General features: G+C 49.4%; 1 protein-coding gene across 1 annotated transcript in view; it reads left to right on the top strand.

The window, feature by feature from the left end:
* The window catches only part of ARL3 (ADP ribosylation factor like GTPase 3), a 33,967-nt gene extending 10,250 nt beyond the window's left edge, over positions 1 to 23,717 (top strand). The window contains exons 3-6 of the mRNA XM_040991795.1: positions 2,585 to 2,701; positions 12,938 to 12,988; positions 14,720 to 14,905; positions 23,436 to 23,717. Of these exons, the coding sequence (XP_040847729.1) occupies positions 2,585 to 2,701; positions 12,938 to 12,988; positions 14,720 to 14,905; positions 23,436 to 23,483 (402 nt within the window). The 3' untranslated portion in view covers positions 23,484 to 23,717. The remainder of the gene's footprint in view (positions 1 to 2,584; positions 2,702 to 12,937; positions 12,989 to 14,719; positions 14,906 to 23,435) is intronic.
* The last annotated feature ends 904 nt before the right edge of the window (positions 23,718 to 24,621 follow it).

Below are 24,621 nucleotides of genomic sequence, written 5' to 3' on the forward strand. Positions count from 1 at the left end.
AGGAGGCTAGACCAGAGCACGGAGCTTGCAGCCAGAAACACTGTGGGCCTGTAGGAACCCGGTCCCTTGCTTCTCAGGGTTGTCATTAACAAACAGCTAAAATCAGGACTCAAACCCAGGCACTACAATGTAGACAAAGACATTTTAATCACTGAATTAAATGTTCCTTCCTAATATACTTTTATAAAAATTTATTTTCATTGGAAAGTCAGATATACAGGGAGGAGGAGGAGACAGAGAGGAAGATCTTCCATCCGATGATTCACTCCCCAAGCAGCTGCAACAGCCAGAGCTGCGCCAATCCGAAGCCAGGAGCCTGGAGCCTCTTCTGAGTCTCACATACGGTACAGGGTCCCAAGGCTTTGGGCTGCCCTCAATTGATTTCCCAGGCCACAAGCAGGGAGCTGGATGGGAAGTGGGGACACTGGGATTAGAACCAGTATCCATATGGGATCCCAGTGTGTGCAAGGCGAGGACTTTAGCCACTAGGCTACCATGCCGAGTCCCCCTCCACACCCTGCCTTTTTAAGAGTTTATTCAATTTTTATTTGAAAGTCAGATTTACAGAGAGAAGGAGAGACAAAGATCCTCCATTTGCTGGTTAACTCTCTAAGCAGCTACAATGGCCAAAGCTGAGCCAATTCGAAGCCAGGAGCCTCTTCCCAGTCTCCCACACAAGCGCAGGGTCCCAAGGCTCTGGGCCATCCCCGACCACCCTCCCAGGCCACAAGCAAGAAGCTCAATGGGAAATGGGGCAGCCAGGATACAAACTGGTGCCCATATGGGATCCCAGCACATGCAAAGCAAGGACTCAAGCCCCAGGCTACTGTGCCAGATCCCTAATATCACTTTTTGAGTGTAGAATTTTAAATTCACATAAGCAATTTTATCAATGAATCCCAGTGAAGCCACCTTTTGTAAGTTCAAGCCATGATATAGAGTTTTTTTCTTTTTTTAAGATTTATTTATTTGAAATGCAGCATGACAGAGAGAACTGACCTTCCATCCATTGGTTGACTTCCCACATGGCTGCTGTGGCTGGAGGCTTGGCCAGCTCGAAATCAGGAACCCCAGGCTCATTCTGGGTTTCCACTGTGGATGGCAGGGGCCCAGCAACTTAGGCCATCTTCCTCGGCTTTACCAGGCACATTTACAGGAAACTGGATCAGACTAGACCCAGCACTGATACAGGATGCCCTGTGTCATGAGGGGCAGCTCTGCCTGCTGTGCCACAGCGCCATTCCCCCCCCAGTGGAGTTCCTGAACTTCTACTATATTCAGTCCCTGGTGTTTCAGCAAAGTGGCAGTGAGCATCATCCCCAGCTATGCCCCAGGTGGTGTGTTCCTGCGTATTGCACTGTGCCTGGTCCTGTGCAGTTGCCCCTTGAGGCAGCAGTGTCTACAGACCTCCCCAGACCCACGTCCCTGCAATTATTCAAGCTAAAATGTCTCTTCTGTGGTAGCCAGTGGTTGACAGGAGTTTTCCATTCCTTGTTTCCCTGTGTTGTTCTTGCAAGACTGTTTTGTTTTGCTTATAATTCTTGCTCATGAAATGCATTCTCTCCCAACCCCCAGTGGCCTTGTTAATTTGTTTCTGTCTCCACACTAACTCCCAGCTGGCAACTCTGCCTGGCTCTCACCTTCCACAAAGTTCCTAGCACTTTGAGCTCATCACAGGTGCAGGTGACCGTCTTGTCACTGAGTTTCCTTCACTGTGTCTGAGGCCCTTGCTTGCCTCTCCAGAGGGCTGGGAACTCAGTGGGGAGCCCAGCCTCCCCCACACTGTCCTCAGCTGGGCTCCCTCTTTCCCTGATGAATCAGATGGAGGTATGTATTTTGAGCTGCCCCTGAAGAATGCAATCGTCCAGGTTCGTGGTTCCTGCCTCTCTAGAAACTTCCCTTTTGTTCTTTTCCATCCATTACATGTGGTGTGCTCGGTTCCACTTCGCTATGGTAGGGACTCCTCAGAAGGTATGGTCTCTGCCAATTAGTTGATGACCAGAACTAATCCCATAATGGGTTGTCCTCAGCGACCAGCGAAGCACTCTCTTTCTTTATGGGAAACGCTGGGTTGCCCCGGCCCTCGGAGCTGGGGGTAAAGCGTGTATGTATGTTTCTTTCTCCCCTGTCACAGTAACCTGTTACCTTTTTTTTTTTTAAGATCTTTTTAAATTGGAAAGTCATATTTACAGAGAGGAGAGACAAAGATCTTTTATCCACTCATTCGCTCCCTGAATGGCTACAACAACTGGAGCCAAGACAATTTGAAGTCAGGAGCCAAGCGTTCCTTCCATCCTCCACTGCTTTCCCAGACCACAAGCAGGGAGCTGGATGGGAAGTGGGGCTGCCAGGACATGAACCGCTGGCACCCATACAGGATCCCAGCACATGCAAGGCAAGGCAAGGATTTAGCCAGTAGGCTACTGTACCTGGCCTGGTAACCCATTTTCAGTATTGACAGTAACCATGTGTGGTATGAAACCTGAGCATTTAAAAAAAAAAAAAAGCTCTGAAATGTAGCATTGTCAGAATTGCCATCTGAAAGCTTACTAAGACTGGATGTTTTTGCCTCCACCTGTTTTAGGGTTTTAACATCAAGAGTGTACAGTCACAAGGTTTTAAACTGAATGTGTGGGACATCGGTGGCCAGAGGAAAATCAGACCATACTGGAGGAATTACTTTGAAAATACAGATATTCTCGTAAGTACTCTGCCCGAGGCACTCATGCACATTGCCCTGTGCCATGTGTCAGTGTGGCCAGTCACGCTGCCCGAGAATGAACGAACAAGGATCCAGCAGGGGTGGGGCGGGGTGGTAGTGCCGCACAGCAGGGATGAGCAGGGGCCTCTGTGACTTGGAGCGGATGCTGTGCTGTCCCCCAGCAGCAGTACTGCACCCCCACTCAAGGTGGAGAGCGAAGGTGTTCATTAATCAGACAGCGATAAACAGCACAGGGGAAGGCAGAAGTGCACTTTGCTGCCTTTGTCACTCTAAGGATGGCAACATAACACGTGTGTCCCCAAGAGGACGACAGAGAAAGTGCCAGGCTGGGAAGACCTGGGTCCGCCTGACAGGGCTCCCCCTGGAAAGAGGGCATGGGGACAGGCACCACGTGCCGTCAGAACTTCAGACCACAAGGTTACCTCACCCTTGAGCCATCGTAAGTACTGAGCCAGGAGGTAGGCACAGAGCAGGAGGGTGGCAGGGAGCGGGGCAGAACCAGAGAGAAGTTGCCCGGCGTTGTAAATGTCCAGAAGCAGAAGCTGGGGCTTGGGGTGCCCCCTGACTCATGCGGCTTCTGGGGTGGAGGCCGGGGTTTTGGCTCACAGCTCCCCATGGCTTTCTCGATCGAGGCCGATAGAAGCTTCTCGGACACTTCAGGGTCCACCCCCGTGTTCCTCCAGCGGCCCGGGCTCTCGGTTCTTTCTCCTCCCATAATCTCACCCTCCAGCCTGCCTGGACCTGTACCCTCACATGAGCATGCCTGGAGATGGGGGAAGGGGGCACTCACAAACACAAATGGGGAAGTAAATTGCATGTTATTCTCACTAAGCTCTAACATGGACTTCGGTTATAGGCATAGGTGGTAAACTGAGGCAGCCTCGGCCCTGGCCACATCAACAATAGGTGTTATCTCTCTGGGTGTCTGTCTTCTGTATCTTTGCTATCGACAGGCGCCCGTCCCGCAGCTTCTCTTGTTCAGGAAGGAAAAGCGAACACAAAGAGCCTCTTCTCTCTGCCACTCAGGCCCTCTCATCTCCTCGCACAGCAGAGCTCCTCCGGAGTGTTACCAGCACCTGTCTTCACGGCCCCTCCTCCTTCGGGCTCAGCAGGCCCACCATGTGGCTGAGCTCGGAGTCTCCTGCTCCCCTTGCTTCACCTATCAGCTTGCTAGTGTAGCTGGCCGTGCCATCCTTGAACCCCTGGAACCCCTCCTCTCAGCTTTCCCGCAGACACAGCCAGCCCCCAGTGGACGCTTCCTCTTCAGGGGCCACTAAACCCCTCAGCATCACCAGCTCCAAACCCTTCACCCACTTCTGCCCAACCTGCTGCTCCCAAGCACCCCAGATACTAGAGTCATCCTTGGCTCCTTTTGCTATCCCTCCCCACATCAGCAAATCCGGCCAGTTCTGCCTTCAGGTACCCTGGATCCTGCCGTTCCTCCCCACCTCCATCGCCTCTCCCATGCCTTCATTACTGCAGCATCCCCTTAACCAGACTGCTTCCCTCTCCTGTCTCCCCGAAGTTTCTTCCTCAACCCTGTCACCATTTTTGTGATCCCTTCCCAAGGTGAGCATTCGGCGCCACAGTGAAGCTACCACTTACAACAGCTGGGTTCGAATCCCAGCTCCACTCTCCATGCCAACTTCCTGCTAATATGCATCTGCGATGCAACAGGTGATGGCTCAAGGACTTGGGTCCCAGCCATTACAAGGGAGACCCAAGGAGAACTCTGAGCTCCTGACATTAGCCTTGCCTGTTGCAGGCATTTGGGAAATGAACCACCTGGTAGAAAACTCAGTTTTTTCTGTTTCTGTCATTTTGCCTTTCAGATAAAGATGAGAAGATATACATAAGCTTCACATGTCAGGATCAGAGCCAAGGTTCCTATGTGGCTCACAGGCCCCCTGCCTTCTCCTCCCCACCCTGACTTTCCCTGTGCCTTGCCTAGCTGGGTTCCAGCCACACCAGCCTCCTTGCTGTTCCTAGCTCAGCTCAGGGCTCTGTTGTTGCCATTTTCTTTAACCACTGTGCTATCGCACCGGGCCCTCGTTGTTGCCGTTTTCTACTGCTGCATTCCCTCCTCCTTGGGTACAGCCTTGTGGCTACTCCCCCGCCCCCTTCAAGTCTTGGCATGCATGTCCCCTTTCCACTGAGACCTCCTCTCATTTATGACATGTATTGTAGATTTACACACACGGTCTCAACCCATCGACACTACAATTTTTCCTTATTCTTTTCTTTTTTTCCTCCATCAAATCTGTCAGTTGCTAGGACCACCAGACTTAATGTTTTTAATTTTTTTTAATTTATATTCATTCATTCTTTTGAAAGAGAGAGAAAGATTTCATCCCCGTCTCTTTCCCCAAAGGCCTGCAACAGCCAGGGCTGGGCCAGGCTGAAGCTAGGAGCCTGGAACTCCAACTGCATCTCCCACGGGGGCGGCAGGACCCAGTCCTTGCATCCCCTGCTGCCTCCCCAGGGGCGCATTCACAGGAAGCTGCATCCAAAGCAGAGGGATCGCTCTCAGTTCCTGCACTCTGATGTCCCAGGCAGTGACCACAACACCTGCTCCACCATATGTATTTTTATTCCTTAGGTATTTTTTAAGATTTATTTTTATTGGAAAGGCAGAAATACAGAGAGAGAGGAGGAGAGACAGAGAGGAAGATCTTCTGTCCGATGATTCACTCCTCAAGTGACCTCAACAGCCAGTGCTGTGCCGATCTGAAGCCAGGAGCCCATTAGATATTTTTATGTCTTCTCCCCACTGGATTGTAAACCATAAAAATAGGAACTTCTGGCCCCAGCGTGGTAGCCTAACAGCGAAAGTCCACACCTTGAATGCACCGGGATCCCATATGGGTGCCAGTTCTAATCCCGGCAGCTCTGCTTCCCATCCAGCTCCCTGCTTGTGGCCTGGGAAAGCAGTGGAGGATGGCCCAAAGCCTTGGGACCCTGCACCCGCATGGGAGACCTGGAAGAGGCTCCTGGCTTCAGAGCGGCTCCACTCCAGCCGTTGCAGCCACTTGGGGAGTGAACCATCAGGCGGAAGATCTTCCTCTCTGTCTCTTCTCCTCTCTATATCTGCCTTTCCAATCAAAATAAATTTAAAAAAAAAAGTGCCACTGAGTAACCAACACATTGGTGACAAAAAGGAAAGACAACTTTAGAAACCCAGAGACAGCAAAAAAAAAAAGAATTGAGAGCCCAAATAAACCCTTATGAATATAGCCCATAGATCTCTGCTGACAAAGGAGTGAGACAATTCAATGAAAGAATCTTTATCAGCAAATGATGCCCGAACAATGGGACACCCACATGCTAAATAAATAAATGTAGTTATATAGTCTCTACCCCTTTCACAAAACTCAGTTAAAAATGTGTCTTAGACATAAACATAAGATACACAACTATACAACTTCTAATGGTAGGCATTTGCCCTGATGGTTAAGATGCCTCTTGGGAAGCCCTTGTCCCACACTGGAATACCTGGATTTGATGCCTGACTCCAGCTCTTTTGGTTGGTTGGATAATATATATATTTGAAAGTCAGAGTTATACAGATTACTCCCCAGATGGCTACCACAGCCAGGGCTGGACCAGGTGGAAGCCGGGAGCCACGAACTTCATCCAGTTTTCCCATGTGAGTGCAGGGGCTCAAACACTTGGACCATCTTCCACTGCTTTTCCTAACTATATTAGCAGGGAGCTGGATCGGAAGTGGAGCAGCTGGACACACATCAGTATGCCCCTGTAGGATGCTGGCATCCTAGGCAGTGGTCTTATCCACTACCTCACAGTGCCAGCCCAGCTCTTGATTTCACCTCCCTCCTTAAGTAAACCCTGGGAGGCAGTTTTGATGGTTAAAATGGAGGGGTCCCTGCTACCCATGTGAGAGACTTGCCTCGAGCTCTCTGAACTGCCACCCCTCAGTTGTCACAGCCATCTGAAGAGATGGACCAGAGGATGTCTCTCAAACTGAAAATATTTGTTTTAAACTGTTTTGAGCATAATATATTAATATTGGCTCACTGACTGTAACAAACATCCCATGCTAAAGTAAAATGTCACTCGGGGATATGGGGTATGGGTGAGGGGTGTTGCTAAGAGTGGGGTGGGTGTACTCAACTATGCTGTGTATACCATTATTCTGTAAATGCAAAACTAAAAGCTCTAGATTCCTTTTTTCAATCAAGAGTGGAGGTGGGGAGGGAGGAGCAATGGGGATGAGAGAAATAACATTTCTACGTGTCCATCTGCTGGGCTGAGGCACCGGGAAGGCCTCCCCGGGAAGCAGTATACAGGGAACGTAAAGGCTGTGAAATACCATAAGGGGGTCTCAGAAACTGCCTGGGCTGTCCGAGCTCCAACACCTTGAGAGCAGACTGGAGGGGGTCGTAGGGGAACCCTTGGCTCCACAGCCCTGTTAGCTGAGAGTGCCCAGGAATCACCAACCAATGCAGCCAGAATTGGCTCTGAGCAGGCCTAGAGAAGCTCTGGCCAGCAACAGCAGACACGAACACGAGATAGTGGCTTGCATCGAGAGTCAGCCTTTCATTATTTTCCAGTGCCATTCAATATCAATCAAGTTTGGGGAAGCAGCTGAGTCCCTGGTATTGGAGTCTGAGGCCTGGTGACAGTTGGCCCTGCCTGCCCGGGGTTGCAGCAGCATGGAGCCCCAGTGGCTGACGGGTTGTATTTGGCTGTTTTTAATAGTCTCCCATTGTTGGTGGGAAAAGACCTATCGAACTAGACTCTGCGCCACCTATGAGAGCGGGGATTCAGAGTTGACAACATGCAGTTGCCCGGTTAACTCTTTTCAATTACAACTAGAGTAGTGCAGTGAATACTGCCTCAGGGGCCAGCCGACATTGATCTTGCTGCCTCGGTTCCCCTTGCAGCCTGAGTGCTAAGAGCGGTTTCTACAATTCTGAATGGCTGAAAATAAGAGCAAGAAAAGACAATTTTGTAACACACAAGTTATGAGAGACTCAGCTCCCATATGTGTGGAGGCACAGCGTGTATGTGTGTTTGCAGCTGCTCTACAGGTGCTTTCTTACTGTCACAGCCCAGTTCAGTAGCAGGGAAAGGGATGTTAAAGGCCCTGAAATCTAAGATTGTTGCCACTGACCCCTCAGACCAAGCTGCCCTGCTTCTGCCTTTGAGCATCACATGGCCTTCTGGGGGGTCAAAAAAGGCCATGTCTTGAAAGGACCAGATTTATTCTTATGGAAGATGATGCTGAGGCCATCCGACTTCAGCTTAATTCTGCAGGAGAGTCAAAGAAATAAAACCTAAAGTATAGATATGATGTGTCTTCATTTCTCTTTAGAGCAGAAGATAAGAAAAGCCTTTTCATAAATTAAAAAGGGGGGCAGGCCACAGTGGCACATCAGGCTAATCCTCTGCCATCCTCTGGTGCCAGCATCCTTTAAGGGAACTGTTTAAGTCCCAGCTGCTCCACTTCCCATCCAGTTCCCTGATTATGGCCTGGGAAAGTAGTAGAGGATGGCCCAGAATCTTGCGGCATTACACCTGCATGGGAGTCCCAGAAAAAGCTCCTGGTTCCCAGCTTCAGATCAGCCCAGCTGTGTTGAAGCCATTTAGGTAGAGAACAATGGATAAGGGGCCTATCTTTGTCTCTCTGTAAAATCTGCCTTTCCAATACAAATAAAATAAATAAATACAATACAATACAAATAAATTAATTAATAGAAATACAAATAAATAATTGGAAAGGCAGATTTATAGAGAAGGAGAAACAGAAAGATCTTCCATCCACTGGTTCACTCCCCAGGTAGCCACAATGGCTGGTGCTGAGTTGATCTGAGGCCAAGAGCCAGGAGCCTCTTCTGGGTCTCTCAGGTGGGTGCAGGGTCCCAAAGCTTTGGGGGCATCCTCTACTGTTTCCCCAAGCCACAACCAGGGAGTTGGATTGGAAATAGAGAATCTGGGACACAAACCAGCACTTGAAGGGGGAGAATTAGCCAATGGAACTATTGTACCAAACCCAAACTAAATAAATCTTTTTAAGAACATACCAAGGGAGGGCTTCTCACTGAACAGTTACAATGCCTTCATGAACTATCAGCGGGCCTGGGTTCAGGTCCCTGTACCTGTTCCTGGCTCCAGCTTCTTGCAAATCCTTGGCAGCTCAATTACTTGGGTTCCTCCTCACCTACATGGCAGACCTGAGTTGAGTCCCTTGTTCCCAGCTTTGGCTTTTGGCCCAGCCCTAGCCCCAACCATGTGGGCACTTGGGAGTAAACCAGAAAATGGGAGGCTTCTCTCTCCTCCCTCCTCCCTCTCCTCTCCTTCCCCCATCTTCCTCCTTCTCCCCTCTTCTCTCTCTCTCTCTACTTTTCAAATAAACTAAGTGTTAATAATGCTTTTCAAGGTTTGTTCATGTTACATGTTACTAAACTCTGCTATCAGCTTTGTATTTAAACTTTGCTTAATGTAAACAAAATGACATCATCAGATTCCATAACTAAAATGTGGGACCATCAAGTAACATGACTGTCAAACCCTAAAATAAAGAAGCCTGGTCCTGTGTTCTCTGCATGGCTGCATTTGTGTTCAGCAGAGCGCAGATCCTGGAAGGCTGCGAGTCACCCCAACACTTGGGTATCCCTCTAGGCTTTGGATCAGGCCGTCTGCCCTCTCCCTGCTGCCTGCTTGCTGGCTGTTGGAGAAGGACTTAGGAATGAAATGACCAAAAGGTGGCAGCAGGAGGGAGAGGAGCAGCTGTAAGTCCACAAAGAGTCCCGGCCCACCCCGGCCGGCAGTTTCGCAGAGGCAGGGTTCCAGAACTCCGGCAGGAAAATCCCTTTTCCTTCTATTACCAAGTAAGAATTTCAAAATGATTGACAGAAAAGTGAGTTGGCTTTGCCTAAGGCAACATTCTGAGGGTCAAGGGCTTGGGCCTTCCTTTAGGTTTTATGACCCAATTTTTGAAGGTCTGCTCTGCCTTGAGGTCAGTCAGAAGCCCAATAAATGCCAACTATCTTTGATACTTCCTGACAAGAAACCAGAATTTTTTATTGATTAGTTTATTCTTGAAATAATTTTAATGTAAATTTATTTTATTTTCTTATTTGAACAGCAGATAGCTACAACAAGAGAGCTCCATCTGCCAGTTAACTACTTAGATACCCACAGTGGCCAGACCTGGGGCAGGCCAGAGTCAGACCCATGTAGGTCTCCCATGTGGCAAGGACTCAAGCCAATGGGAGCCAGCAGCTTGCTGCCTCCCTGGATTTCCATTAGCAAAGAGCAGGAATCAAAAGCAGAACTGGACTCGAACCCAGGCATTGCAACAGGATATTTAGCATTAATGACTATAGATGCAAAGCATTATACAAACAAATTTTAATTTGGGGTGAATGGGTGCTGTCACGGAGCACGTTAAGAGCTGCTTGCCGCAGTGGCATGCCCTATGGGCACCAGTTTGTGTCCTGGAGTCTCCACTTCTAATCCAGCACTCTGAAAATATACCTAGGGAATTTCTCTTTCTCTCTCCTCCTCTTGGTATATCTGACTTTCCAATAAAAATAAAATAAACCTTAAAAAAAGAAAAAGAAGATACACCTTGGGAAGCACTGGAAGATGGCTCAAGTCCCTAGGCCTTGTACCCATGCATCTATGTGGGAAACCTGAAAGAAGCTCCTGGCCATTGCAGCCATTGGTTGAGTGAACCAGTGGATGGAAGACCTCTTCTCTATATATAATTCTACCTTTCAAATAATAAGTTTTCCAAAAAAATTCCCATAAGAGAGCAGGTTTCAGTGTAACACAGAATTTGATTTGCAAATTGAAATGTTTCTGTGCCTGATAGCATATCAACTTACCTAAGATATATAATGATTACAGTTGAAGATTTTTAAATTATGTGTTTATTTTATATATATACTTTTTTTTTTTTAAGATTTATTTTTATTATTTTTTCATTGGAAAGGCAGATATACAGAGAGGAGAGACAGAGAGGAAGATCTTCCATCTGATGATTCACTCCCCAAGTGAGCGCAACGGGCCGATACTATGCCGTTCCGAAGCCAGGAGCCTCTTCCGGGTCTCCCACGCGGGTGCAGGGTCCCAAAGCTTTGGGCCGTCCTCGACTGCTTTCCCAGGCCACAGGCAGGGAGCTGGAAGGGAAGCGGGGCTGCCGGGATTAGAACCGGCGCCCATATGGGATCCCGGGCGTGCGAGGCGAGGACCTTTAACCACTTGCGCCACCGTGCCGGGCCCTATATATACTTTTTTAAAGATTAATTTATTTTTATTGGAAAGTCAGATATACAGAGAGGAGAAGAGACAGTGAGAAAGATCTTCCATCTGATGATTCACTCCCCAAGTGAGCGCAACGGCCGATGCTCTGTTGATCCGAGGCCAGGATCCAGGAACTTCTTCCAGGTCTCCCACACAGGTGCAGGGTCCCAAAGCTTTGGCCCATCCTCAACTGCTTTCCCAGGCCACAAGCAGGGAACTGGATGGGAAGTGGAGCTGCCGGGATTAGAAGTGGCACCCTTAAAGATATATTTATTGATTTATTTTAAAGATTTATTTCTCTTTATTGGAAAGGCAGATATACAGGGAGGAGGAGAGACAGAGAGAAAGATCTTCCATCCAATGATTCACTCCCCAAGTGACTGCAATGGCTGGAGCTGAGCCAATCCGAAGCCAGGAGCCAGGAGCTCCTCCGGGTCTCCCAAGTGGGACCCTATGGGATCCCAGCACATGCTAGGCGAGGACTTTAACCACTACGCTATCGTGCCGGGCCCCAAATTCTGTGTTTAACTGAATATGATCTTTAAAAAGAGAATGTTTCTGGAATGGGGATTGTAGAATATTGCGTTGAGTGACTACCAGGGACAACCATATGCCATACCGGAGTGCTTGACTCAAGTCTGAGCTTCCAGACCAATGTCCTGCTGAAGAGCCTCCAAGGCAGCAGGTGATAACCCAGGTAACTTGAATTCTGTCACCCATGTGGGAGACTCGAGTGGAGCTCCTGGCTTTGGCCTGGCCTATCCCCTGCTACAGTAAGCATTATGAGAGTGAACCAGCTAATGGAAGATATTCTCTCCTCTCTCTCTCTGTATCTCTGTACCCCTCTCTCCCTCTCACTTTGCCTTGCAAATCAATCTTTTAAAAAATGGTTGCATCCATATTGAATATTTCTATTAGACTATTAATAACAATTTAAAAATCTAGAGAAAGTTTACAAAATTGATAATTTTTAGATTAGTAACTGGGAAAACATTTAATATATCTTAATCAAAATAAAAACTATAAGACTGTATCTATAGTTTTCTTATTTTCATTTTCTTATAAAGGAGGATTAGATAGGAACTTTGTTAATGTAATTGTATTTAGATGCTGCACCTGCTGGTGATTTTTTTTCTCATCTTATTTCCCTCTTTGTTATAGGAAGCTGTTTATTCAGTAACTAAAATTCAGGGATGGGGAAAAAGCTTGAAATTTGCCACTTAGCACAGATCTCAAGACTTCTCTTCTGGCAAAGCCCATACCCTCCTCCTTGTAGTATTTGATCTTGACCTTCAAGCTACCAGGGAAGGTGGGAAAGGGAGGCGATTACAATGTCTCCTGCTTCTGCCCTTGAAATCAGCTCATAGCTAATGCCGTCCACTGTCAGGGGGACAACGTTCAGGGAACGTGGAATCCCGATTCCCCTGGCGCCTAGCCTTTCCAAGCTGGCAGTTGGAAAGCAGCATGGCAGCGTGGTCCAGTGCAGCCATGTCATACTGTCAGGTGCACTTGAACCTAGACCCCAGTTTTGTTCCACATGTAACCTGGGACTGTTCTTAACTTCTTTCAACTCAGAACTATCTGTGGAAAATGACCCCATTGTCATCTCTCTCACTGTGTTGTAATGAGGAGTCATAGAGGAAATCTAATAAAAATGTGTGGTGACTTGTCAAGTGCCTATGAAATGTAGCCGATTTATCATGCTTGACTTCCTAGACTTTGGGGCCCTTCGTGGGCAGCACCCCACATTTATTCAATCAGTTGATAAGTTTGTTGTCTTGTTTTGTTTTGCCTCCAATGACAAAGTATGAATTACTAGTCCCTTTTGGGGACCAGTGCTAATCTGGAATCTGCTGTCTGGAGATCCCTTCTGCCTATGAGGGAAGCTGCCCTGCTCTTTTCCAAGTCAGCCTGCTGTAGTAACCTCCTCCTTTTCTTTTACAGATATATGTAATCGACAGTGCAGACAGAAAAAGATTTGAAGAAACAGGTCAGGTAAATCATTTTTTTTTCTGTTAAAATTGTTTCCAAATAAGTGGGTATTCATTAATCTATCTTGTAAATGTGTGAGGGTAAAAGGTATTAGTTTGTTTAACCTTTATGGTTCAAACAAGATAAGCAGGCAAAAATATCAGTTTTCAAAAAAAAAAAATCAGTTTGGAGTCCTTTAAATATTTTATGATTGGGCCTGGTACAGTAGCCTAGGGGCTGAAATCCTTATCTTGCAGGCGCTGGGATTCCATATGGGCACCGGTTCTAATCCCAGCAACCCCACTTCCCATCCAGCTCCCTGCTTGTGGCCTGGGAAAGCAGTTGAGGACGGCCCAAAGCCTTGGGACCCTGTACCCATGTAGGAGACCCAGAAGAGGATCCTGGCTCCTGGCTTTGGATCGGTTCAGCTGCTGACGTTGCCACTGCTTGGGGAGTGAACCATTGGACGGAAGATCTTTCTGTCTCTTTTCCTCTCTGTATATCTAACTTTGCAATAAAAATAAATAAATTCTAACAAAATAGTTTATGATTACACCCTTTTAATCAAATTGAGTACATGATATTTAAGCAACTGGAATTTAGTACCATACCCCAAAACTCTTCTTCCAGTTTCTTCCCATGTATTTCCCAGTACCCACTTAACCAATCCAGAGGTAACTCAGACACATTTGAAAGGATGGGAAGAAATGTACCAGCCAAGGAGGGTGGGAGTTTGGGGGGAAATCCCAGCCTATATGAAATTGTACCACATAATTCAAAATTCAAAATAAAAAAAACATATTTAAAAAAAAAAAGAAATGTATCAGCCAAGCTAAACCCCTCTTATTTGTCAGACAGAGGTAAAATCCACCCTACATCCCAACAGGGTTTCCAGTGCAGGCTGCACATCAACATGATCTCACGGTGTGATTTGTGTACAGTCTTGGAAAGGAGGAACGGGCACAGCCATCTTACCCAGAGCAGATCCCTGGTAGAAGTGAGGGTGATGTAGGCTTAGATCCCATGGCAGTGCCTGGCTCTAGCTCCCAACTAAGGCAGACCCTGGGCAGCTGGGATGACGGTTCTGGTCATTGGGTTCCTGCCACCCATGTGGGAGATCCACACTGATTTTCCAGTTCCCATCATCAGTCTGGCCTAGCTCCCGCCTTTGTGGGCATCTTGTAAATGGAGGCTCTTCCTCCGTCTCAAAGGAAAAAATATACATGCATGTATGTGTGATCAGAGACCTGGTCAGTTAGACTAGTGACTTATTTTAGGATGTAGTCTGCTGAAATGGATGCATGTATTAGAGAGAGATGAAATGGAATTATCCCAAAAACAACTGCCATTTTTAATTTTTACTAATACACCTGCATACACATATATTTGTATTAAATATATTTTGCAGATAATAGCCTTGAGTAAATTTAAAATCTCTAACTGCTAGTTAGATTTTCCCCTGAACTTGTTGCTCAGAGTGAGATCTATGGAGCACCTATAGCACAGTCACCCAAGAGTTTGTCAGAAATGCAGATTGCCAAGTCCTGGCTCAGACACACACCCCCACCCCAGCCTCCTTCTGAGTTGGCCACAGGGAATCCGCCAAGGGGATTTGTCCCCAAGTTCTGGCCTGAGAGGCCCTGCTCCTGAAGGTTGCTAGTTGATATTGTAACCACTTGTCATCTCTGATCAGAAGTGCTGGTATCACAGATGTCTTCCTGTCCCCTTCCTCCCTCCCACCACCGCAATGACTAGGAACTCGCTGAATTACTGGAAGAAGAAAAGCTAAGCTGTGTGCCGGTTCTCATCTTCGCTAACAAGCAGGACCTGCTGACGGCGGCCCCAGCCTCTGAAATTGCAGAAGGCCTGAACCTGCACACCATCCGTGACCGAGTCTGGCAGATCCAGTCTTGCTCCGCTCTCACGGGAGAGGGCATTCAGGTGAGAGCACTGGAGGGCCGGCTCACCTGGGGGCACCTGGGTAGGAATGATATGAGATAGCCTTTGATTGACAGATGGCCTGCTGCAGGATGTGGGGAGGGAATCTGGCTCTTTTCTGCTTAGCAACCACTCAGGTACCATGAAGTGCCCCAGCAAAGCCACTGGAGAACCACCCCATGCAGGTGAGGCACCACCCCACTGTGGAGGAGGCCAGAGCAGGGAGCTCTGAAGGTTACTTCTTACCCTAAGATTCTTTGATGATTGTGTTGGGGTTTAGGATGCACTGGCGGCGGTGAGACCATCACGAATTACGCTAGGTACAAGCCAGGTTTCCACTGCACTCACAAGCGTGTTTGTTTGGCCTCCTGCTCTGCCCTCTGGGTCGGTGTCTTGTTTCTAGCCACTGCTTTCCCTCAGGGGGAGGTGGGTGAAGGCATGGAGGAGCCCCTCACATAATATTCATTTGGGACAGAAGACGTTTATTCCAAGCTCTTCCAAGAACAATGAGCAGGTTCAGCTCCGGGCCACCAGTCCACAGCCCACCCCATTCCCACCCCAGGCCTGCTTCACTCCCCGCACCAACCTTGCTAATGCCACCAGAGAGGGTCCCCAGCGCGGTGGGAAGGGTGGGTCTGAGCCACCGGGCCTCACCCGAGAACATTTGTCCAGTGGCTCCAATGCCATGGCCGGCTTGCTCCTGTCTGAGCCTGGCGGATGAGGACGTCAAGCTGAGGTTGGATTCTAGTTCCGGGTTCCTCAGCTTATTTCCGCTTCCGTTCTGGTGGCCGGCATCTCTTTCTCCTAAGACATCCAATATCTTAAAGTGACCTCACCACTTTTGTCTCAGGCAAGTAATTACTTCTTTGAGGTTGGCATCCTGGTTTCCCTTCCGTGGCCACAACAGCCCAGGCCACCTGTGTGCGTTGAGCGCTGCCCATCACCCTCTCAGCAGTCTTCAGTGGGTCGGGGCATGGTGGGCATCTCCAGCAGCCGCCCAGGCTCAGGGCTGCATGGCCACAAGAGACTGGGAGGCTTGTGGGTCTCTGTGAGGTTTAGCTTTGGGGAAGTTTTGTTATTGTAAGTCTTCTTTATATTCTTCCTTCCTAGATTCTGCTTATAAAAGCAGTAGCTCCTCCCCATTAACTAGATAGAAGCATCTGAAATCAAAATGTCTTTTTGCCGGTCTACTCCACATGCGAACTAACCCCCATGAGTAGCTTTGTTCCGAAAGTGTTGCCTTTGCACTTATGATTGTTCTGTCAGGATTAAAGTTAGCTGGCTTTCCTGCCTCGCGCACAGCCCCGGGGCAGGGGGTTGGAGGGGCACCCCAGTGACTCCCCTCGCTGACTCTAGCTGTCTCACTTCCTGAAAAGCTTGACCTTCAGCGTGGTGTTCCTGAGATATGGCGTCCGTGACCCAGGCGAGGCAGGGGGAGACAATGTTAGTGTCCCGCGTCAGTATAAAGGCTGTGGGCGGCCTGGACCCTTCAGAGGGTCCACAGGGCAGGCCCAGAAAGTGGAGAACACCTCGAGGCTGGGGTAGTGAAGCAGAGCCGAGAGGAAAAAACCGGAAGAAGGTGGAAGTCCACCCTGTCCCCGCCCACTTTCCACTTGGCCAGAACATTGAAAGAAAAAACCGAGCTGGGATTTGAGGATCTTGTATCCTCAGGAGCCTGAGGGATGTGAAAGACAAGGTTGGGCTGAAGGATCTGGAACCAATAGGGGAAAAAATGGTGATAAAAGTCAAGGGCGCTGCTCCCCAGGGGCCACACATAACCACCTGCCCAGCTGAGGGGAGACGCAAGTACTGACTGAGCTCCTTGTGACATCCAGGGAGTGGAAAGCCAACGAGGGCCGTCCAAGAAGCTGCATTGACTAAACTGAGGGGATTCTATGAGGTGGAGCGGGTAAGACACCCCTCGGAGCAGGGGCTGTGGACTGCCAGGCCCACAGAAGTGACAGGAATGAAACCCAACAAAGAACCATAAGGAAAAAAAAGTGATTTCCTGTAGAGGAGAAATAGTTTGAAGGTCACTTAATTAGTTTAGTAGATAGTACCATGGTGTACAGAATTGGGTAGTTAAGACTGGGATTTCAAGGTTAATGAGATTAGATTATGGTTAATAGAATGATATAAATTTAGAGAATTTAACCATTATTTGAAATGGGTTATTTAATAAAAATGTTAATTACAAAGAGAATCTACTGTCTGTTGTCCTTTAATGGTAACCTTTGGGGACGAGAGAAAGGTCACACAGCTTTCCCAAGGAAATGGTTTGCGCACTCAGGCCCTTGTGGGCTGTGCCTGTCCCGCCAAGACATTCCTGTGACCGGGCTCTGGCCAGTGTCTTGATCTGCACCTGAAAAAAAGTCACTTATGTTGCATTCCTTTCCAGAACTGCTTAGTTCAAGTGCAGGCCTTTAATGTTTCCTGTTAATTAAGGCTTGAAAGGATTCCTAAAACTCAGAGATTTCACTAAGAAAAAAATGTCCACATCTAAAATCTGATTGCTTGGAGTTTATGTCCACACAAGGGTGTTTGTAATAATAATAAACATAATTTCTGGGATTCCCCGAATTCCTGCTTTACTCCCCTCTCCCCAACTAACTGCCCCACCCCTCTAAATCTGGCCCATGATAGGCAAAATTATCAAAATGATAAGATGCTAAATAGGTTGGACAGATAATGTGCAGCACCACAGTGCCAACGGCCCTGAAAGAGAATGTACCAAGATTTAAAAAGAGAAAGCGCTTGTTTCTGTTGGCAGGGCAGGTTGAAGACACGGGTCTGCTGGAAGGTGACCCCACCCAGTGTGAGCCAACTCCTCAAGCGGAGGGCTTTGAGACTCCGGGGGTCCGTGTCTGGCAGTGAGTGGAGTGCAGGGTGCGTTTCCAGGTCTGCTGCACCCGGTGTTCCCCGGGCAAGGCTGTGTGGGGTTCACCCTGTGTGTTTCCACAGCCCTGGCTGTGCAAGGCCACATTGCCTTGCTTCAGGGGCAATGCCACCCAGCTCCCTGCTATCCCCCAGCTGGCGAGGCCTGGGAGGCCAGCCACGCAGGTTTCCTGGAGAACTGTCAGGACAGAGAGGACAGAAAGGGCACAGGAAGCTGACAGTGTCGGGCTAGCCGGGTCCCACTGCCAGGAGGCCCACGGCATGGGGGAGGGCACAGTCCCAGCTATGTTAAGTGGAGGAAGACGTGTGGGACAGAAACCGCCTAAAGCTATCCGGACAGCCAAGGCAGCCACTCCCTTGGTGTGCTGAGCCTGGGTGTTCCTGGTTGGTGCAGGGGGCGTTGGCCCTGTGCCCCTGGCTCTTTTCTCTGCCCTGAGTGTCTAGAGGACGGTGGACAGAGGACCTGGCTAGAGGCCCAGGAAGGAGTAGGGAGACCCTTCTTCCTTCATCTGCAGACACGGCTCTGAACTCAAACCTCAACCCCACTGGTTATTGTAATTTTGGATATTCTGCTTGAATTTATTTGGGGAAAAGAGACAGAGTTCCTTTTTTACCGGTTCACTTGCCAAATGAGCACACAATCAGGGCAAGGCCAGGCTGAAACCAGGAACCTGGAGCTTACTCAGGACTCCCGTGTGGGCACAGGTGCCAAACCACTTGGGCTGTCCTCCACTCCCTTCTTGGGTACATTAGCAGGGAGCAGGATCAGAAATGGAGCAGCTGGGACTCCAGCTGGTTGATACTGCAGGCAGCAGCTTAAAGCTGCTGTACCAGTATGCCTGCCCTGCAATACAGGTTGAACCTGACCTCTAGCCTTAGTTACTTTGGAGAGCTGCCTGCCCCTGTGGCTTTGAACTGACAGAATGAGCGCTGGCTGTTGCTCTCCAGTACCTTTTCTGCTTCCATCCATCCCGCATGCCCTTCCCGGTCATGGAGCTGCCTCCCTTCCATGGGAAAGCCGTCCGTGCTCTGCACATGAGGGCAGGATTTGCAGGTCAGTCTGACAGCTTGCACTAGGCAGTCGCTGAGCCAGCCCCTTGACTTGGCTGCTTTTACCTCCGTCTCGGTGCTTTGCCCGAATATACCAGTAGACTCCCAGTGTATTTTTTAAATGCCACTTACACGTCTTACTGGCTACAGGTATCCATGGAATTCCTCACTTGCTCTAGTTCATTTTTACATTTTCAAACCTTACTGGGAGTAAGAAAGCAAGCTCGGGACATAGGATTTGGCTCCCAGTGGGCTGTTGTGCCCTGTATCACCTGAAAAGAGGTTCAGAGCAAGCCACATGTTTAGTGCTCCCCATCCAGCTGCTCCTTTTTTTTTTTTTATAACTTTAATGACAGAAGCAAGTTGTGACCCTGGGAACTTTATTTTTTTAAAGCTTTATTTATTTTTATTGAAAGGCGGATATACAGAGAGGAGGAGAGACAGAGAGGAAAATCTTCCATCCGATGGTTTACTCCCGAAGTGAGTGCAACAGCCAATGCTATGCCAATCTGAAGCCAGGATCCAGGAACTTCTTCCAGGTCACCCACGCGGGTGCAGGGTCCCAAAGGCTTTGGGCTGTCCTCAACTGCTTTCCCAAGGCACAAGCAGGGAGCTGGATGGGAAGCAAGGCTGCCAGGATTAAAACCGGCAACTATGTGGGATCCCAGGTGTGCAAGGCAAGGACTTTAACCACTATGCTATCATGCCGGGCCCAAATCCAGCTGTTCCTTGACCCTGGAGGCCAGGGACTACCATGCTCAACAAGAGTCTCTGAGCAACACATGAAGGGGCTATGTGGCTTTAAAAGAAAAGCCCACTTGAGAAGCATGGCCACTACCTGCTTCTAGTAGTGGATGCACAGGATGGAGGTCAAATTAAGAGGAGCAGTTCATGGGCCCGGCGCGATAGCCTAGTGGCTAAAATCCTCTCCTTGCACAGGCCAGCATCCCACATGATGCCAGTTCAAGTCCCGCCGCCCCACTTCCCATCTAGCTCCCTGCTTGTGGCCTGGGAAAGCAGTCAAGGACAGCTCAAAACCTTGGGACCTTGCACCCATACAAAAAACCTGAAGGAAGCTCTTGGCTCCTGGCTTTAGATCGGCTCAGCTCTAGCCACTGCGGCCATTTGGAGAGTGAATCAGCAGATAGAAGATCTCTCTGTCTCTCCTTCTGTGTAAATAAGCCTTTCTAATAAAAATTAATGAATCTTAAAAAAGAGAACTAGGAGGAGGAGGGCAGTTCAGCCAGGGCCCACTCCTCCCACGTGGGGCTCTGGGAGAAACTGGTTTCCACCCCCCGGGTCAGGGCGGCCTGCTATCTTCCCCAGTGGTGAGGGTGAGGGAGAATGTTGTGACCTGATGAAATCTGTTTGTGCTGCACAAGGCCAAACACAGCTCGGTACAGGAGCGTCAGTGTGTCTTTTTGCTGTTTGTTATTGAGCAGAAGCTAATCGCTTCAAAATTCAGTGTCAGCGAGCTTGGGCGGGGGAGGTGTCTTGGAGGAACAGGGTGGGGACTACTGGCACCATAGGATTGTCGTTCCCCCAGTGAGGATCAGATGTGCAGAAAATTGGTCAAACCAGTTTTAAACAACAAAGGTTCAACCGTTAAACAAACCTCTGAGTTCATTTCCTTGTCTAGAGGCAGGGCAGTAACCTACTGCAAGGAAGCCACCCCCTTGGCGAGTCTGTGTGCTGAAGAAACCAGATGACAAGGAGGGCTGTGAGCAAGAGCGCCCTCCCCCCCACCCCACTGCACTTGACCCTGAAGGGAGTGGGCTGCAGGCAGAGTTACCAGGCCAGGCCTATGCATGGACGGCCAGGTCACCAGGCTTCCATGTCTATGGATGGCCAGCAGCCTAGGATGCTTGAGAGCTAGTGGCCAGAAACAACATCTGGCACCTTCAGGACTGTGTGGCAGAGCTGTGGCTATGAGGCGGGGCGCTGCTCATGAGGGACTGGGGACAGGCCTTAGGCATAGCATGAGGATGCATGCTTGGCATATGCAGTTTCCATGTCACAGTGACTGGGTTCCACTCCCAGCTCCAGTTTCCTGGACCACTCCAGGTCCCTACCATCACATGGGAGACCAGGGTGGAGTCCCTGGCTCCTAACTTCAGGCATTTGGAAAGTAACCAGTGGATAGGGGCTCTCGCTCTCTCCCTCTCTCTCTTCAAGCAAATAAAATAAATATTTTTTAATAAAAGGAGGCAATGAAACATTGAAAATTATGAAAGTTAGAAGGCGGTAAACTGACACTGCTCCTCCCCTGGTGAGGTGGAGTCTCGGCTCCCCTTGTGGTTGGAGGTAGAATATTTCCCATCCATGGCCCCTGTGTGTGTGTGTGTGTGTGTGTGTGTATGCACGTACACATAAGTGCAATGACCAAGGTGTCAGAGCACAGACACAGGAGTTTGACAGCACAGCCTGGTGGCCTACCTGGACCACACACCATTCTGTGCCTTCATTTCCCATGTCTGTAACGTGAAAATAATAGCTACTTCACAGTGCTGTTAAAAGGATTGTTGTATAAGATGCCAGTGGGTTGACTGTGGGCCAATCAGGCTGAATTTCTATGAATAGAACTTGGAACGGGTCTGAACAGACCTTCCCCTCGGGTCTTCCCCTCCCCGGTCAGAGTTGGGATGGGGAGCAGCCTGCAGGAGCTTGTCTGTGGTTTTGATATACAAGACCCTGGTCACCAGGTCCTGCTGCCTTCCGCCTGCCTGAACCTCCCACCTCTAGCTCACAATGAGAGAGGTGTGACCCTCTAGCCGTCCCTCCCCTCCACACCAGATGCATTAGGTCAGAGCTGGCGCAGCACAGGGCCGTGTCCCCATTCCAAGGAAGGCTCCCCATCCAGCCTGCCAAAGGACTGAGGTTGAGCTGGTGGGTGCTGGTTTGAGTATCCTCTGTTGGCAGGACTGTGAGGGGTGGCCGGGCCAGACACTGCTGCCCCTCAGCAGGACTCTGCCCTAAAGCCCTACTCTGCCTCCATACGAGATACCCAGGGAGAAGCTGCCTCTCTGCCTTGGGTTCCTGCAGCTGAGTAAATATTTTCCCTATCTCCTTGCCTGCATTGGTGTTCACTTTCATCCAATATAACATCCCTCCCTAATCAGCCATAAAAGAAGGAAAGAGACAGGTGCCCACGTGCTGTGAGGACACTGTTCTTGCTTTCTCCCCAGAAGAAGACAGTCTGATGAAATAGCCAGAGAGAGGGTGGGGGCTGCCCCAGGGAGGGTGGGTGGGTTCCTGAAGCGGAACCCAAGTGCTGAGCTGTCCAGCTGCACGGCAAAGAAGATGCTTATCTTATTCAGTCCTCTTTTATTTGTAAAATCTTTTTGTCTACTAGCAGGTGATTTTTTTTTTTCCTGGAAACCAATTAGCTCCTAAAATTAAACATGCTTCTCCTTAAATTAATCCTTTTCATAAAATGGTCTTAAAATTGGCCTTGGCTCTTACGAGTACAGTGCTGACCCAATTATAACAGCAGAGGCTTGTGGGGTTCCTCCCTCAGCCCACCTGAGCACCCAGCTCCCCTGCCCCCACTGCCACCAGGTATCCCCTCCCCCCCACCGGCTTGGGGGCCCTGAGCTTGACAGAGGCGGTGAGGGTGGTCCTGGGATCGCATTGGGTTCTCTGATTTCCCCAGCTGCTAAGACACTGGTGGCAACTGGTGAGGCTTCCAGCGGCGTGAACTCAGGTGCCGGCTGCTGGTTCTGCAGGGCCGCATTGTTTGTGGGATTAATATTCCCAGTGGCGGAGGGTGTCAGCTGATCTTTATTACTGTAAGCCGTCTCAGCTGTTTGGGTGCAGCAGCCAGACCCACAACCACAGTTAGTATGGGCCTCCAGTGTGCAGAACTCCAAGGCAGAGAAAAGGAGTTGCTAGGTCTGAATTCTGTGCTGGGCTTCTGAGGGCATTCCACACAGCCCCCAGAGGTGAGGGAGGCTCCGGGGGCCTGGGGAGCATCCCAGGTATGGCACCAGAGGGGCATGAAAAACGAAGTTGTATCTGAGACAGGCCTGGCCCCCACAAAGAAACGTGCTGCCTGCCAGGTGGCTGTCAGCGTTGTGTAGTTTGTACTTCTTCCCTCTCCAGTCTTCTAAGAGAGGACACTTTCAAGGTCATTGTGACTTTACGGGAACCTTCTCCCAGTCCCTCTGTAGCAGTAAGGCAGGCCCTTTTAAAGCTATCAGTAGTGCTGCCGGACCAGAGATGCACATCACCCCACTGTGTGTCCAGGAACATGCACGATGCACAGTTTGTTTCTCCAAAAAGAAAATTTATCTCAAGTGTGCCGCACACATGCTGGGGCTGCAGAGGGGCGCTGCTTACCAAGCATAACACCTGACAAAAGTGCACCTACAGAGAAAGCCAGAAGTGGCTGAAGATTCAGACCAGGCTGGGCATCCCCCCACATCAGGCCTTTGTCCCTGGTCAGGCAGGTGGACCCCTGAGGCCCGCAAAGTAACTGGAGCAGCTGATCTGAGAGGGAGGACCCCAGGCACCACCCCCCCCATCCCAGGCTGGATCCCGCTTGCCTTTCCTGCAACTAACAGCCTCTCTCTGCCCATTTCCCTCCAAGGATGGCATGAACTGGGTGTGCAAAAATGTCAACGCCAAGAAGAAATAAAATCGAGACCAATGGAGGCGCAGGAGCTGCGGGAGCCGGATTCGGTCCTGAAAAACACTGATTTGCTGCTTTCTGACCAAATGTTTTTCCATCTGTGTGCAGCTACAGCTGTTTGAAGAGAGGGAACAACAACACAGCTCGAAAAGAATGCCCGTCCCAGCAGTAGGTTTAACTAATCTCTGAGGTTCAGTATCATTTTTCAAATAAAGGAATTATACTATTTCCTCTGCATAATTGAAATAGTATTAAGTGTCTCAGAGCACATGATTAGCAAATGAGATCTTTTAAATGAGTGAGAGATTGCATTGCAGTTTAGACAATTCCAGTGGACTCTCGTTATTTTGTTTGTTTGTTTAAAAAAAAAAAAAAAAGGAAGGAACAAGAAAAAAGAAAACGGGGAAACAGCCACTTCTGATGACTTCCTGCATTCCCTGACCTGCCCTAGACATTCCCTCCATGCTCTAGAAAACCGTAGGCTGCCTGGGCTGGTACTGCTCCGGGACGCCCCAGTCGGTGCTGCCGGAAGCAGCCGGTGGGGGAGGGGAGAGGGCGAGCAGGTGATTAAACTGTCTTGTTATGCAGGTAGGAGACTGTGTGTGTGATCCTCGCCCCTTGGACAAGGTGTGAGGAGGGGGCGGAAATCCCTTCTTGCAAACAAGTCAACGCATACCCCTTCCCCAGCCCCCTCTGCCAGCCACACGGGGAAAGCAAATTCTTACGACTTCTGACTGTAATGACATCTGGAATGTCAGGAGAGGTGGGAGGTTTTAATTCCAGAAAAATTACAAGGTCCTTAAAAAGCCCTCACACGGCGGGGTCTGAGCTGGTGTGCAAGGCTTTCTCCGGCTCAGCGGAGCAGGGACAGCCAACTCAGATTAGCTGGCTTCTCCGAGGCGGCCTATGGAAGAGATTTCTAAAGCTCAAAGAATCCCATGTTTAAATGATCACAATAGGGCCGCTGCTATCAGATTTTAAAAATAAATGGAGCTTTGCCATGAACCTGCTCCGCTGAGAAAAGCCTGGCAGATCGATTTTTAGAAGAGATCAATTTTTACAGTGCTGGGGACCAGCTGGTGCGGGATGCGCGTGGGCTGGGCAGATAGGCTGGGGTGACCAGGTCACACCCAGCTTCCTTTGA

The sequence above is a fragment of the Ochotona curzoniae genome, unplaced genomic scaffold (genome assembly GCF_017591425.1).
Source record: "Ochotona curzoniae isolate NIBS_2020 unplaced genomic scaffold, NIBS_Ocur_1.0 contig_66, whole genome shotgun sequence".
Taxonomy (NCBI): domain Eukaryota; kingdom Metazoa; phylum Chordata; class Mammalia; order Lagomorpha; family Ochotonidae; genus Ochotona; species Ochotona curzoniae.